The sequence below is a fragment of the Mya arenaria genome, chromosome 12 (assembly GCF_026914265.1).
Source record: "Mya arenaria isolate MELC-2E11 chromosome 12, ASM2691426v1".
Taxonomy (NCBI): Eukaryota; Metazoa; Mollusca; class Bivalvia; order Myida; family Myidae; genus Mya; species Mya arenaria.
Window position 1 is genome coordinate 27,886,024 of NC_069133.1, and position 13,312 is coordinate 27,899,335.

A 13,312-nucleotide genomic window follows, 5' to 3' on the forward strand; every position below is an offset into this window, starting at 1 on the left:
TTACTAAAAAGGAAAAATGTACATATTTATAAAAGTGGTGGCGCTGTTGCCCTAGTGGTGGCGCTGTCGAGTATGTTTCGCGCTTGAAGTAATTTAAAAAGTTAACGCTTTTGGAATGAATATTAAGGTTGCTATGTTTATCATTCATTGTTATGCTGCGGGTTATGCATACTTCTTGCGGAAACAAAACTCTTCGCGAACTACCGAAACGTTACTGAAAACTATTTCGAAAACAAACGGGTAGGTGCTGTTAATTTTAACCATAGAACTATAAGTATCTATCATGTTTGTCCAGTAAAGAGAGGGGTATTCTTGCATACCGGACGTGTGTCGCAGTCATGTGACCAGTGCTGGAAAAATGCATCTTACACCCCAATGTAAGTTATGTCATACGCAACAACGCGCCACTTCTTATATATTTTATTGTATGGTTTATGAAAAGTACATTATTTCATTTCAATAGTTATTTAAAATTACTGCGCTTTATGACGTCAGTAAACAACGTTTCAGGCACTTTTTGTTAAAATGTACAAAAGTGTGTTTTCTACGTAATTTTTTCCACAAATTGATATGCAAGAAAAAATACCAATCATGTTAATCCAGTCTGGATCGAAAAATCCGTCCCTCGGTCACGCTGCGTGGACGGTAACTTGGCTTACGCGCGTGCACTCGGGTCGGATTTTTCTATCCGTACCGGACACACATGATATTTACTTACAGTTCTATGGTAAAATTAAAGCACCTAGCCGTTTGTTTTCGAAATAGTTTTCAGTAAGGTTAAGAGTCCACCTTTGATATTACTTCAAGCACAAAACATACTCGATAGCGCCAACACTAGGGCAACAGCGCCACCACTTTTATAAATATGTGCATTTTTCCTTTTTAAGAAGTGCATTTCAGTTTTGTTGTGTTCCGGCATAGGTACTAACATACCAGTTATGTTTGCATGCGTGAGAATGTTCTTACGGGGTGTGTAAGCACCGAAATGTACTTGCTGTGCAATCAGATCTCAAAATATGCACAAGACCGATTCGGGAGAAAAACTCCTGGCACCACACTTTGCACAATATTGAAACAAAATTGTAACCATCCTACAGTATAAGTGTTCTTACACGGTACCACATTCTCCGATTTTCGAAATATGTCCGTTAAATGGAATTATCAAAAGAAATATAAACCATAATCACGTTTGTTCATGTAAACATAGGGCACAGCTCCACCACGGAAAAGTCGACAGCTCTTTATCTTTGCACCACCGTAAAGTGGTGGAGAGGCCGTGTAATTGTGATGAACTAAATTCTAGACTCTAGAAATTATTGACTGTCAAAACTCATCATCTGACATTCTTGATTCTGTCAATATTCGAAGGGTCTTGAGTTCATGAGTTGTGCGTATAAAATAAAATGTTTTTCCGCGCCTCTACCTTTATTTAATTGAAATTGTGTTATTGACAATAAATTATTATACAGGGAAAAGAAACAGAGGAGAGAAAGAGAATGGATAGAAAAGGGGTAGAGAAGAGGGAAAAACAGTCTTAGACATGAAGGGGTAAAGGGAGAAAAAGAGGAAATGGGGAGGAGAGAGGATGGAATGGGTGGAAAAGAGACGGGGAAGAAAGAGAGGAGAGAGAGAGAGGGGAGAAAAAGATGAGATAGGGAGGAGAGAGGAGGGAAAGAGGGTGGAAAAGAGGAGGGGGGGAAAGGGTGGAAAAGAGAAGGGGAAAAAGGGTGGAAAAGAGGAGGGGAAAGAGGGTGGAAAAGAGAAGGGAAAGAAAGAGAGGAGAGAGAGAAGGTAGAAAAACAGGAGATAGGTAGGAAAGAGGAGGGAAAGAGGGTGTTAAAGAGGGGGAAAAGAGGAGGTAAAGAGGGTGGAAAAGAGAAGGGGAAGAAAGAGAGGAGAGAAAGAGGGGGAAAGAAAAAGAGGAGATAACGGGCAGGAGAGAATGAGGGAAAAAGATTGAGAAAAGAGAATGGAGGGGAGAATAAGGGGGAAGAGAGAGGATATAAAGAGGGAGATATGAGTTGGAAGGGAATTGAGAGAGAGAGGAGAAAGAGAAGAGAATGTGGTAAAGATATTGTCCGGGGTTTGGGAGAGACACGGGCGAAAGTATGAAGTGGCAGGGGAAGAAAAGTGAGGAAGGAGATAAGAAGTAGAAGTAGAGAGGTTGAAAGCACATAAGAAAGTTTTTTGAGATTTAAGAAGAAAAGAGGGGAGGTAGTGTAATGGGAAGATAAAGAGTGGGGAAGGCAGGCAAAGATAAGAAAGTAATCAAGATTTGATAGATCTCGAAACATGTGCGACCACATACACATGTACGATGGTGGCTCATAGAGCCAAAAGGAAAGACAGAAGAGAGGAGACAGATCTCGTACCATGCACGACCACACGTACGAGCAGTGGCTCCGAGAGCCGGGTCGAGAACCAGCACCGCTAGTTCCCGTACAAATTTACCTAGATTAAGATTTGAAACCCTGGGATTTTATTATAATACAAAACTTGAAGGTTTAAATGGCAGATTTATATTACATTTCCGTGGAAATGTTATTTGTATAAATTCATACAGTTGTACGAAAAAAACACTGCATGTTATATTATTATATTTTTAAAGCTTTATACTGGAATGAAATTTCTTCAAGAATGAGTAAATTGCCTTATTTTAGCTATTTAGTATTATTTTATGACTTCCGTTTATTGCTTATTCAGTCTATTTATATTATTATTAAATATTCTATAAATAAGTATATTATTATAACAACAATGATATACAGTAACGCCTTTGGCCATCACCATAAAAGGTGCGAAAGTATGGCCATTAATGAAAATATTACTGTACGTTGTATACCGACAGAAAATAATAGATTAACACTTGAAAAATGAAGAGTTATGAGACATTGCCCTATACAGAGCGACATGGAGGCATCACGCCGCTGCATACCGTATGAGGCAGACATATCACTGCATTTAGGTCGCGTAACGGTGCCCCGCATAAAGCACCATTTGAAAAGCTTTAACACCGTATAAAGATGTTCGTTTATTTATTATTGACTGTTTTGAGCAAATAGTTGATAAAGTTTTGGGCAAACATGAAGGAAATGAAAATGAAATATTGTGACCGAGAAACTAAACAATTATTTTGCTTAGCCTAATGCAGAAAATGCATCATAACAGGGAAAAGGAAACTATATTTGTATAGAAATGGCTAAGTTTATTATGATTCGAAATGTGAAGGCAAAATTGTGAGTTTTGTTTCATTTCATATCTAGCAGTCTCTTTAACATAAACTAGTTGTGTAAAACTCCGGCCATTCCTGTATACAATCCTACCTTGCAAAAGGTTACCAGGCTTGCAAAAGGTTACCAGGCTCGCTGAGCCTGAATTTCGTGATGATATAGCCATGCAAGACTTTGGTGGCAACCCTGGAGAAGCACGGCTTCCTCGTTTTAGCAGGTGAATCATAGCTACCTCATTAACGTAGGTGAATCATGGCTTCCTCGTGATCGTAGGTGAATCGCGGCTTCTGCGCTATCGTAGGTGAATCACGTCTTCCTCGGCTTTCTCGTTATTGAAGGTGAATCACGTCTGAAGATGCACGTTTACCGCGCTATTTTAGGTGATTCACGGCTTCTGCGTTACCGTAGGTAAAACGCGGCTTCTTCATAATCGTAGATGAATCATGGCTTCCTCGTGATCGTAGGTGAATCACGGCTTCTGCGCTATTGTAGGTGAATCACGTCTTCCTCGGCTTTCTCGTTATTGTAGGTGAATCACGTCTGAAGATGCACGTTTACCGCGCTATTTTAGGGGATTCACGGCTTCTGCGTTACCGTAGGTAAAACGCGGCTTCTTCATAATCGTAGATGAATCATGGCTTCCTCGTGATCGTAGACGAATCACGGCTTCTTCGTTATCGTAGGTGAATCACGGCTTCTGCGTTATCGAAGGTGAATCACGGTTTCTGCGTTTTCGTAGGTGAATCACGTCTTCCTCGGCTTGGGGGAAGCACGTCTACCGCGCTATCTTAGGTGATTCACGACTTCTGCGTAATCGTAGGTGAATCACGACTTCTGAAGTATTAAAGGTGAATCACGGCTACGTCATTATCCTAGGTGAATCACGTCTTCTGCAGTATTTTAGGTGAAACACGGCTACGTCATTATCCTAGGTGAATCACGTCTTCTGCAGTATTTTAGGTGAAACACGGCTTTTTCATTATCGTAGGTGAATCACGTCTTCTGCAGTATCTAAGGTGAAACACCTCGTTACAGTAAATGAATCACGGCTACCTCGTTATAGAAGGTTTATTATGGCTTCATCGCTATCTAAAGTGAATCACGGCTTCTTCGTTATCGTTGGTGAATCACGGCTTCCGCGTGATTATGGGTGAATCACGGCTTCCTCGCTAAAGATGGATCCTTCTTCCGCGTGTAATAGTACACCTACATGTATAAGGAAAGACAATCGACGCCTTTTCATCGTTTTTTCAAGTGTGCCATAGATATGAGACGAACCTGGGTTCTTAAAATCACCAGAGTGAACCAGTAAGCATTTTCTTAAATGTGCTCATCTTTTTCCAAAAACTTGCGATCTGCCCCCGGAAAACAATAACAATACCTTGATCGACCATATCACGGTATCAGATGAGAATAACACGAAAGAGAACGGTATAAAATCGTTATTTTGAAGAATAAAGTGCATTGAGTGAGTCGGTGAGCCTATTTCAAACGTGCGTTGTTTACACGAGATGTTTTAATACGGTCATGCTTTTCTTCTTGAACAAGTCTCATCGTAAATTAGCAATAATTTATTGCTCTTCATTCGGTGTACAAGGTCGTTTCTAAAAATATAGCTTTATCATAAAGATAACAATGGTTATCCTCACCGTATCAAGGACGTTTTTCACCCCAAACAACAAACCAGGAAATCTGGACCACCCTGACATTACTACCCTTGTAATTACAAACGATACCAAAAAAGGTTTCAAAAAGAGAATGCATCGAGCCGGGATTCCCGGTATTTGCAGGAAAGACCGGACCCACTACACCATAGAAACAGGTTATAGAAGGAGATTTTATTAAATATATAACCAATTTGTAATTTTGGGAGAGTTTTTAAGCAAAAGTGTTTACATTCACCGCATTTGTGTTAGACAGTGACCTCCCTTGTTAAAATGAACTCAACGAGAATTTACCTGAAAGAAAAAATGACATTAACTCGACTTTTACCACATTAGCGACATCGATTATGGACAACCACTGTCGACTGTCGCCGACGTAGCATTGTTAGCGACGATTTATCGATTGTACTCGATAATCGTTTCATCACTAGTATAGCATACAACGAATTGACGCAAGTCCTTGTTTACACGCGTTTTTTTACCCCAAAAACTCCTTTTTTGCCGGTGTATATAACTTTTTATGAGTTGTCACGTAAAAATATCTCTACAAAAGAAAGGGGCAAATATCTACGAAGCAGAATTATAATGAAACATCGAGTGGACGAGCGGCATTGACTGCACTTTACGACATATATTCATTGGCCTCAGGAAAAAATCTGACAAAGGAACGTTACATTAATGAAATCATTTTTCAGTAAGTGGTTTTCAGACAAAAGGATGTTCCTGTAGAACGTATAATAAATCTTAAAATGGCAAAACGAAAACGGGACATAAATTGTCCGGTAAAGTAACTTTGACAAACTTGAACGTATTCCATTAAAAGACTCAAAATCTTATAGCAGTGTTATTCATTTTGACAGAAGAACCTTTTTAAGGAAAATCTATTAAATTGTATAATACTTTAAAACATGGTCCGTCGTGCACATGTTGCCTAGAAATATCCAATCCATAACATAATGTTAATTTGTGATGTGTTTTCGTTTGGAATTATTTCCTTTGGAATGATAGAGCGTTGAGTAACATGTCTTCTCTTTGGAAGGGATTGCGCACTCTATTACACAATTAGCCTTTTTATAGATATAATTCCACTTAAATTACTGTTTCTTACAGATGGGACAATGAAATAAAGGATTGATAAAAGTTAAAAAGTGAACAACAAAGTCATAGAACGATCTGACTTAATCAAGTCACAACTTACAAAATGTTATTCTATTCTGAAAAAAGACGAGACATACAATTTCAAAACAGTTAGACAAAGATATCCAAAACATGTTATCATAGACTAACATTAGTTCTTTATCTTTTATGAGTACTAACTGATTCTGATAGCTTTAATCAACTTAAAAATATGTAAATTTAGTTGATAATTTCTATTAGTTTTCCCTTCGTATTTACTTCTTAAACAACGCCAATTTTTTTAATTACTTTTGACAAATTGTGTATGCTAAGAATATAAAAATATGTATTTCGTTTATGATCTGTGTCTTTTCGATTGATATTAAAACCACAACCGAGTTTCCTAGTTGCGTACCAATTAAAGTTAGATCTCGAATTTTGAAAACCAGTGTTTATCTTGAATTATATAAGGCCTTTTGGTTATTGTCGACTAGTATTCATGTTGCCTCCACCAAAGGGACCCCGGACAGATTAACATTTTATCATTTAGGATAACTCTGAAAAGTCCTGTAGGCAGATTGCAAATGTCTGTTTAAATACGAGAAAAACTACCAATTTTCCATTTAGTCATTAATCTGTTTTATGCAATGAACTATTTAGGACTTGCTTATATAAATCCATTCGCTGGGCATTTTGTGCTGAACTCTAAGACAATAAATCAGCGCTAGGCCAAGCCTAGCCTGCCGACTTAATTGCTGGGACGACAAAAAAAATAAACCCTTACTGTGAAATATAGTACTCATTCTTCAGTGTGTTTACTTAAAATGTCGAAAATGAAGAGAAACTTTGTTTGTTTCAACATTTTGATTTCATAAATATTATTTAGTTTTATAAGTTTGATTTTGCAGAAAGTATTCAAAATTTACAAAAGAAAGCGTAATAAATAATATTATGAAGGATTTATCGCACTTTTTTGTGTGTTCGTGCTCTATAAACACAGGAGGGCAAGCAAGCAAATTTCATGAAACGCACTAGCTGCCCTTATATTTACATTTTAAATAATCTTTAATTGCGATTTTAATTTTATTAAAGTCTGCAACTGAGTGCTAATTGTAACAGGAAGGGTATTGACAATATACATTAATTTTGTATAAAAAATATCGTATATTTCTTACGTCGTATAAAATAAGGAAAATAACTCTTCGCTAAATATTCAAAGCCAAATTATGAAAACCCTTTCGACGTCGAAATCGCTGTCGGTAATACAATAAGAACGTCACATCTTATCTACGTGTAAGATAAAGCGAATGAAATGAGTTTGCCTTGTTTTTAAATTCCAGACGTTTGAGACATACATTTAAAAATAAACTTCAATATCTCTTCTCAGTGACAGGAACTTGGTCAAACAGATATATCTTTCTTATTTTTTAAATGTCCTTAGGTCGTAAAAGTGTCAGGAAATAATAGATCAGTGGCACTTCATTGCCAATCCAAATATGTAAGCTTGACGTAAATTCTTATTTAAAGTTTCTGTGTATTGATCTTTAAGACATTTCTGCTCAATGCAGATAAAATTAACTACAGCAATTGCGAGAAAATGACATTTTGGAACATCATACACTTGTGTGCTGCTTGAAGCATTTAATATTGAATAATGAATGGAAACACATGTACTTCATGCCACGTTTATGAAATCAATCTGTTACATGAAGCTTTGTGTGGACTTCTATGGATGCATGTATGTCATCTATTCGTCGTCTTGTTCCATTGTTTCGAATTCAAATTTCTTAAGTTAGTTAGTTAAATCTTGACAACCATAATCAATATTCAAGAGATGTTGGCCTTATTTCAATTATCATATGTGTAATTTTGACACCACTTTATCACTCTCATTTATGTTCGGTCATAAAGCAATAACAATGATTTGTGAAGGCTTACAATATCCATTAATTCAGAGCCCTTTGAATATAACAGCAACATGTATTTTCATTTATCCCTATCATAATAATATTATTTAAAGAGGAAAAATATGACCATTACTATTCCTGAGATTTATGAACAATGTGGAGCACTGCATAGGGATATATTAAATGATACACCTAACGCCATAGTACAATTGACACTGAAAAAAACACGTAACGCCGCTACAAGACAAATGACACTGAAAGAAACACGAAAAGCCGCTACAAGACAATTGACACTGAAAGAAACACGAAACGAGACAATTGCCACTGAAAGAAACACACAACGCCACAACAAGACATTTGTCACTAAAAGAAACACGCAACGCCGCTACAAGACAATTGACACTGAAAATAACACGAAACGCCGCTACGCCGCTACGAGACAAATGACACTGAAAGAAACACGAAACGCCGCTACAAGACAATTGACACTGAAAGAAACACGAAACGCCGCTACAAGACAATTGACACTGAAAGAAACACGAAACGCCGCTACAAGACATTTGACACTGAAAAAAACACGAAACGCCGCTACCAGACAATTGACACTGAAAGAAACACGTAACGCCGCTACAAGACAATCGACACTGAAAGAAACACGAAAAGCCGCTACAAGACAATGGACACTGAAAGAAACACGAAAAGCCGCTACAAGACAATCGACACTGAAAGAAACACGAAACGCCGCTACAAGACAATCGACACTGAAAGAAACACGAAACGCCGCTACAAGACAATCGACACTGAAAGAAACACGTAACGCCGCTACAAGACAATCGACACTGAAAGAAACACGTAACGCCGCTACAAGACAATCGACACTGAAAGAAACACGTAACGCCGCTACAAGACAATCGACACTGAAAGAAACACGAAAAGACGCTACAAGACAATCGACACTTAAAAAAACACGAAACGCCGCTACAAGACAATCGACACTGAAAGAAACACGAAACGCCGCTACAAGACATTTGACACTGAAAGAAACACGAAATGCCGCTACAAGACAATTGACACTGAAAGAAACACGAAACGCCGCTACAAGACAATTGACACTGAAAGAAACACGAAACGCCTCTACAAGACAATCGACACTGAAAGAAACACGAAACGCCGCTACAAGACATTTGACACTGAAAGAAACACGAAACGCCGCTACAAGACAATCGACACTGAAAGAAACACGAAAAGACGCTACAAGACAAGCGACACTGAAAGAAACACGAAACGCCGCTACCAGACAATTGACACTGAAAGAAACACGTAACGCCGCTACAAGACAATCGACACTGAAAGAAACACGAAACGCCGCTACAAGACAATGGACACTGAAAGAAACACGAAAAGCCGCTACAAGACAATCGACACTGAAAGAAACACGAAACGCCGCTACAAGACAATCGACACTGAAAGAAACACGAAACGCCGCTACAAGACAATCGACACTGAAAGAAACACGTAACGCCGCTACAAGACAATCGACACTGAAAGAAACACGTAACGCCGCTACAAGACAATCGACACTGAAAGAAACACGTAACGCCGCTACAAGACAATCGACACTGAAAGAAACACGAAAAGACGCTACAAGACAATCGACACTTAAAAAAACACGAAACGCCGCTACAAGACAATCGACACTGAAAGAAACACGAAACGCCGCTACAAGACATTTGACACTGAAAGAAACACGAAATGCCGCTACAAGACAATTGACACTGAAAGAAACACGAAACGCCGCTACAAGACAATTGACACTGAAAGAAACACGAAACGCCTCTACAAGACAATCGACACTGAAAGAAACACGAAACGCCGCTACAAGACATTTGACACTGAAAGAAACACGAAACGCCGCTACAAGACAATCGACACTGAAAGAAACACGAAAAGACGCTACAAGACAAGCGACACTGAAAGAAACACGAAACGCCGCTACAAGACAATCGACACTGAAAGAAACACGAAACGCCGCTACAAGACAATGGACACTGAAAGAAACACGAAAAGCCGCTACAAGACAATGGACACTGAAAGAAACACGAAAAGCCGCTACAATACAATCGACACTGAAAGAAACACGAAACGCCGCTACAAGACAATCGACACTGAAAGAAACACGAAACGCCGCTACAAGACAATCGACACTGAAAGAAACACGTAACGCCGCTACAAGACAATCGACACTGAAAGAAACACGTAACGCCGCTACAAGACAATCGACACTGAAAGAAACACGTAACGCCGCTACAAGACAATCGACACTGAAAGAAACACGAAAAGACGCTACAAGACAATCGACACTTAAAAAAACACGAAACGCCGCTACAAGACAATCGACACTGAAAGAAACACGAAACGCCGCTACAAGACAATCGACACTGAAAGAAACACGAAATGCCGCTACAAGACAATTGACACTGAAAGAAACACGAAACGCCGCTACAAGACAATTGACACTGAAAGAAACACGAAACGCCTCTACAAGACAATCGACACTGAAAGAAACACGAAACGCCGCTACAAGACATTTGACACTGAAAGAAACACGAAAAGACGCTACAAGACAAGCGACACTGAAAGAAACACGAAACGCCGCTACAAGACAATCGACACTGAAAGAAACACGAAACGCCGCTACAAGACAATCGACACTGAAAGAAACACGAAACGCCGCTACAAGACATTTGACACTGAAAGAAACACGAAACGCCGCTACAAGACATTTGACACTGAAAGAAACACGAAACGCCGCTACAAGACAATTGACACTGAAAGAAACACGAAACGCCGCTACAAGACAATCGACACTGAAAGAAACACGAAACGCCGCTACAAGACAATCGACACTGAAAGAAACACGTAACGCCGCTACAAGACAATCGACACTGAAAGAAACACGTAACGCCGCTACAAGACAATCGACACTGAAAGAAACACGTAACGCCGCTACAAGACAATCGACACTGAAAGAAACACGTAACGCCGCTACAAGACAATTGACACTGAAAGAAACACGAAACGCCGCTACAAGACATTTGACACTGAAAGAAACACGTAACGCCTCTACAAGACAATCGACACTGAAAGAAACACGAAAAGACGCAACAAGACAATCGACACTGAAAGAAACACGAAAAGCCGCTACAAGACATTTGACACTGAAAGAAACACGAAACGCCGCTACAAGACAATTGACACTGAAAGAAACACGAAACGCCGCTACAAGACATTTGACACTGAAAGAAACACGTAACGCCTCTACAAGACAATCGACACTGAAAGAAACACGAAAAGACGCAACAAGACAATCGACACTGAAAGAAACACGAAAAGCCGCTACAAGACAATCGACACTGAAAGAAACACGAAACGCCGCTACAAGACAATTGACACTGAAAGAAACACGTAATGCTGCCACACGGTAATTGACACTGTAAGAAACACGTAATGCTGCCACACGACAACTGACACTGAAAGAAACACGTAATGCGGCCAACCAAAAATTGACACTGAAAGAAACACCTAATGCTGCCACACGACGATTGACACTGAAAGAAACACGTAATGCTGCCACACGACGATTGACACTGAAAGAAACACCTAATGCTGCCACACGACGATTGACACTGAAAGAAACACGTAATGCTGCCACACGACGATTGACACTGAAAAAACACGTAATGCTGCCACACGATAATTGACACTGAAAGAAACACGTAATGCTGCCACACGACAATTGACACTGAAAGAAACACGTAATCCTGCCACTCACCGATTGACACTGAAAGAAACACGTAATGCTGCAACACGGCGATTGACACTGAAAGAAACACAAAACGCCGCCATACAACAATTGACATTGAAAGAAACACGTAATGCTGCAACACGACGATTGACACTGAAAGAAACACAAAACGCCGCCATACAACAATTGACACTGAAAGAAACACGTAATGCTGCCACATGACGATTGACACTGAAAGAAACATGTAATGCTGCCACACGACGATTGATACTGAAAGAAACATGTAATGCTGCCACACGACAATTGACACTGAAAGAAACATGTAATGCTGCCACACGACAATTGACACTGAAAGAAACATGTAATGCTGCCACACGACAATTGACACTGAAAGAAACATGTAATGCTGCCACACGACAATTGACACTGAAAGAAACATGTAATGCTGCCACACGACAATTGACACTGAAAGAAACATGTAATGCTGCCACACGACGATTGATACTGAAAGAAACATGTAATGCTGCCACATGACGATTGACACTGAAAGAAACATGTAATGCTGCCACACGACGATTGATACTGAAAGAAACATGTAATGCTGCCACACGACGATTGATACTGAAAGAAACATGTAATACTGCCACACGACAATTGATACTGAAAGAAACATGTAATGCTGCCACACGACAATTGACACTGAAAGAAACATGTAATGCTGCCACACGACAATTGACACTGAAAGAAACATGTTATGCTGCCACATGACAACTGACACTGTAAGAAACATGAAACGCTACAAGGCAATGGACACTGAAAGAAACACGTACTGAAAGAGACAGTTAACAGATAAAGTCACAGGACTCGTAACGCAACAAGACAGCATACACTGAACGAGACACGCATTACAACTGGAACACAGACACTAAGGAAGACACAAAAAGTGCCAATTTACTCCGATATCGCAAAAATTGGAACGCCGTTATCAATACGTATTATATTTTACGGATTAACAGGGTCGGTGAAGTAAAAACAGTTCACTGAGAGGTTAACCCCATTAAATAACTCAGGTACGCTTTCGCACAGCATGATTTTCCATAAATAGCTTGAAAAACTTCATTATGGACTATGAATTTCCTTTACAGTTTTATATAACACTCTCATTTTCTTCCTCCGTAGGAGATACTCTGTAATTCAGTATGTGAACAAGATACAAACTTAATACATATTACGAAAGTGCTTGCATCCGTTTAACAAAGTGTCTTAGAGATACTCATATACGGACGTAAGTTAATAGTCTGTGACACCCTTAAGCTTCTTTAGAAATGTCAGATTCTTCAGATTCGAGTTCAACGCAATCGGGCAGATAAAAAGTATTGAAAAAATCACTGGATGTTGAACAGCTGTGTGGTTGCTCTACCAATGCAGAATTGTTTCTTATAAAATCTTTATTTGATTTTTATTTTTTATGCTTTTATGGAAATGGAGAGTGTGGTCATGTTTTGTTCGGGAAACCGGATTACCTGGAGGAAACCGACTTGCTGATTAATGAATAGTTAAATGTTTCTGTTCTGTCAAGAAGCAAAGGGA

General features: G+C 39.2%; 1 protein-coding gene across 1 annotated transcript; it reads left to right on the forward strand.

Annotated features, from left to right (window-relative positions):
* Positions 1–1,585: 1,585 nt before the first annotated feature.
* LOC128210578 (uncharacterized protein NMB1333-like) lies at positions 1,586–10,840 on the forward strand. The gene is made up of 4 exons (XM_052914931.1): positions 1,586–1,791; positions 8,998–9,237; positions 9,622–10,134; positions 10,402–10,840. Exons 1-4 carry the CDS (start codon positions 1,586–1,588, stop codon positions 10,838–10,840), a joined length of 1,398 nt encoding a protein of 465 aa, XP_052770891.1.
* The last annotated feature ends 2,472 nt before the right edge of the window (positions 10,841–13,312 follow it).

Excerpts from the sequence above, each read along its gene's own strand:
- LOC128210578 (XM_052914931.1), top strand. The coding sequence starts at position 1,586 with ATGGAATGGGTGGAAAAGAGACGGGGAAGAAAGAGAGGAGAGAGAGAG. Across the intron at positions 9,238-9,621 it reads ATTGACACTGAAAGAAACAC|AAACACGAAACGCCGCTACA; the intron begins GTAACGCCGCTA and ends CGACACTGAAAG. Across the intron at positions 10,135-10,401 it reads ATCGACACTGAAAGAAACAC|AAACACGAAACGCCGCTACA; the intron begins GTAACGCCGCTA and ends TGACACTGAAAG.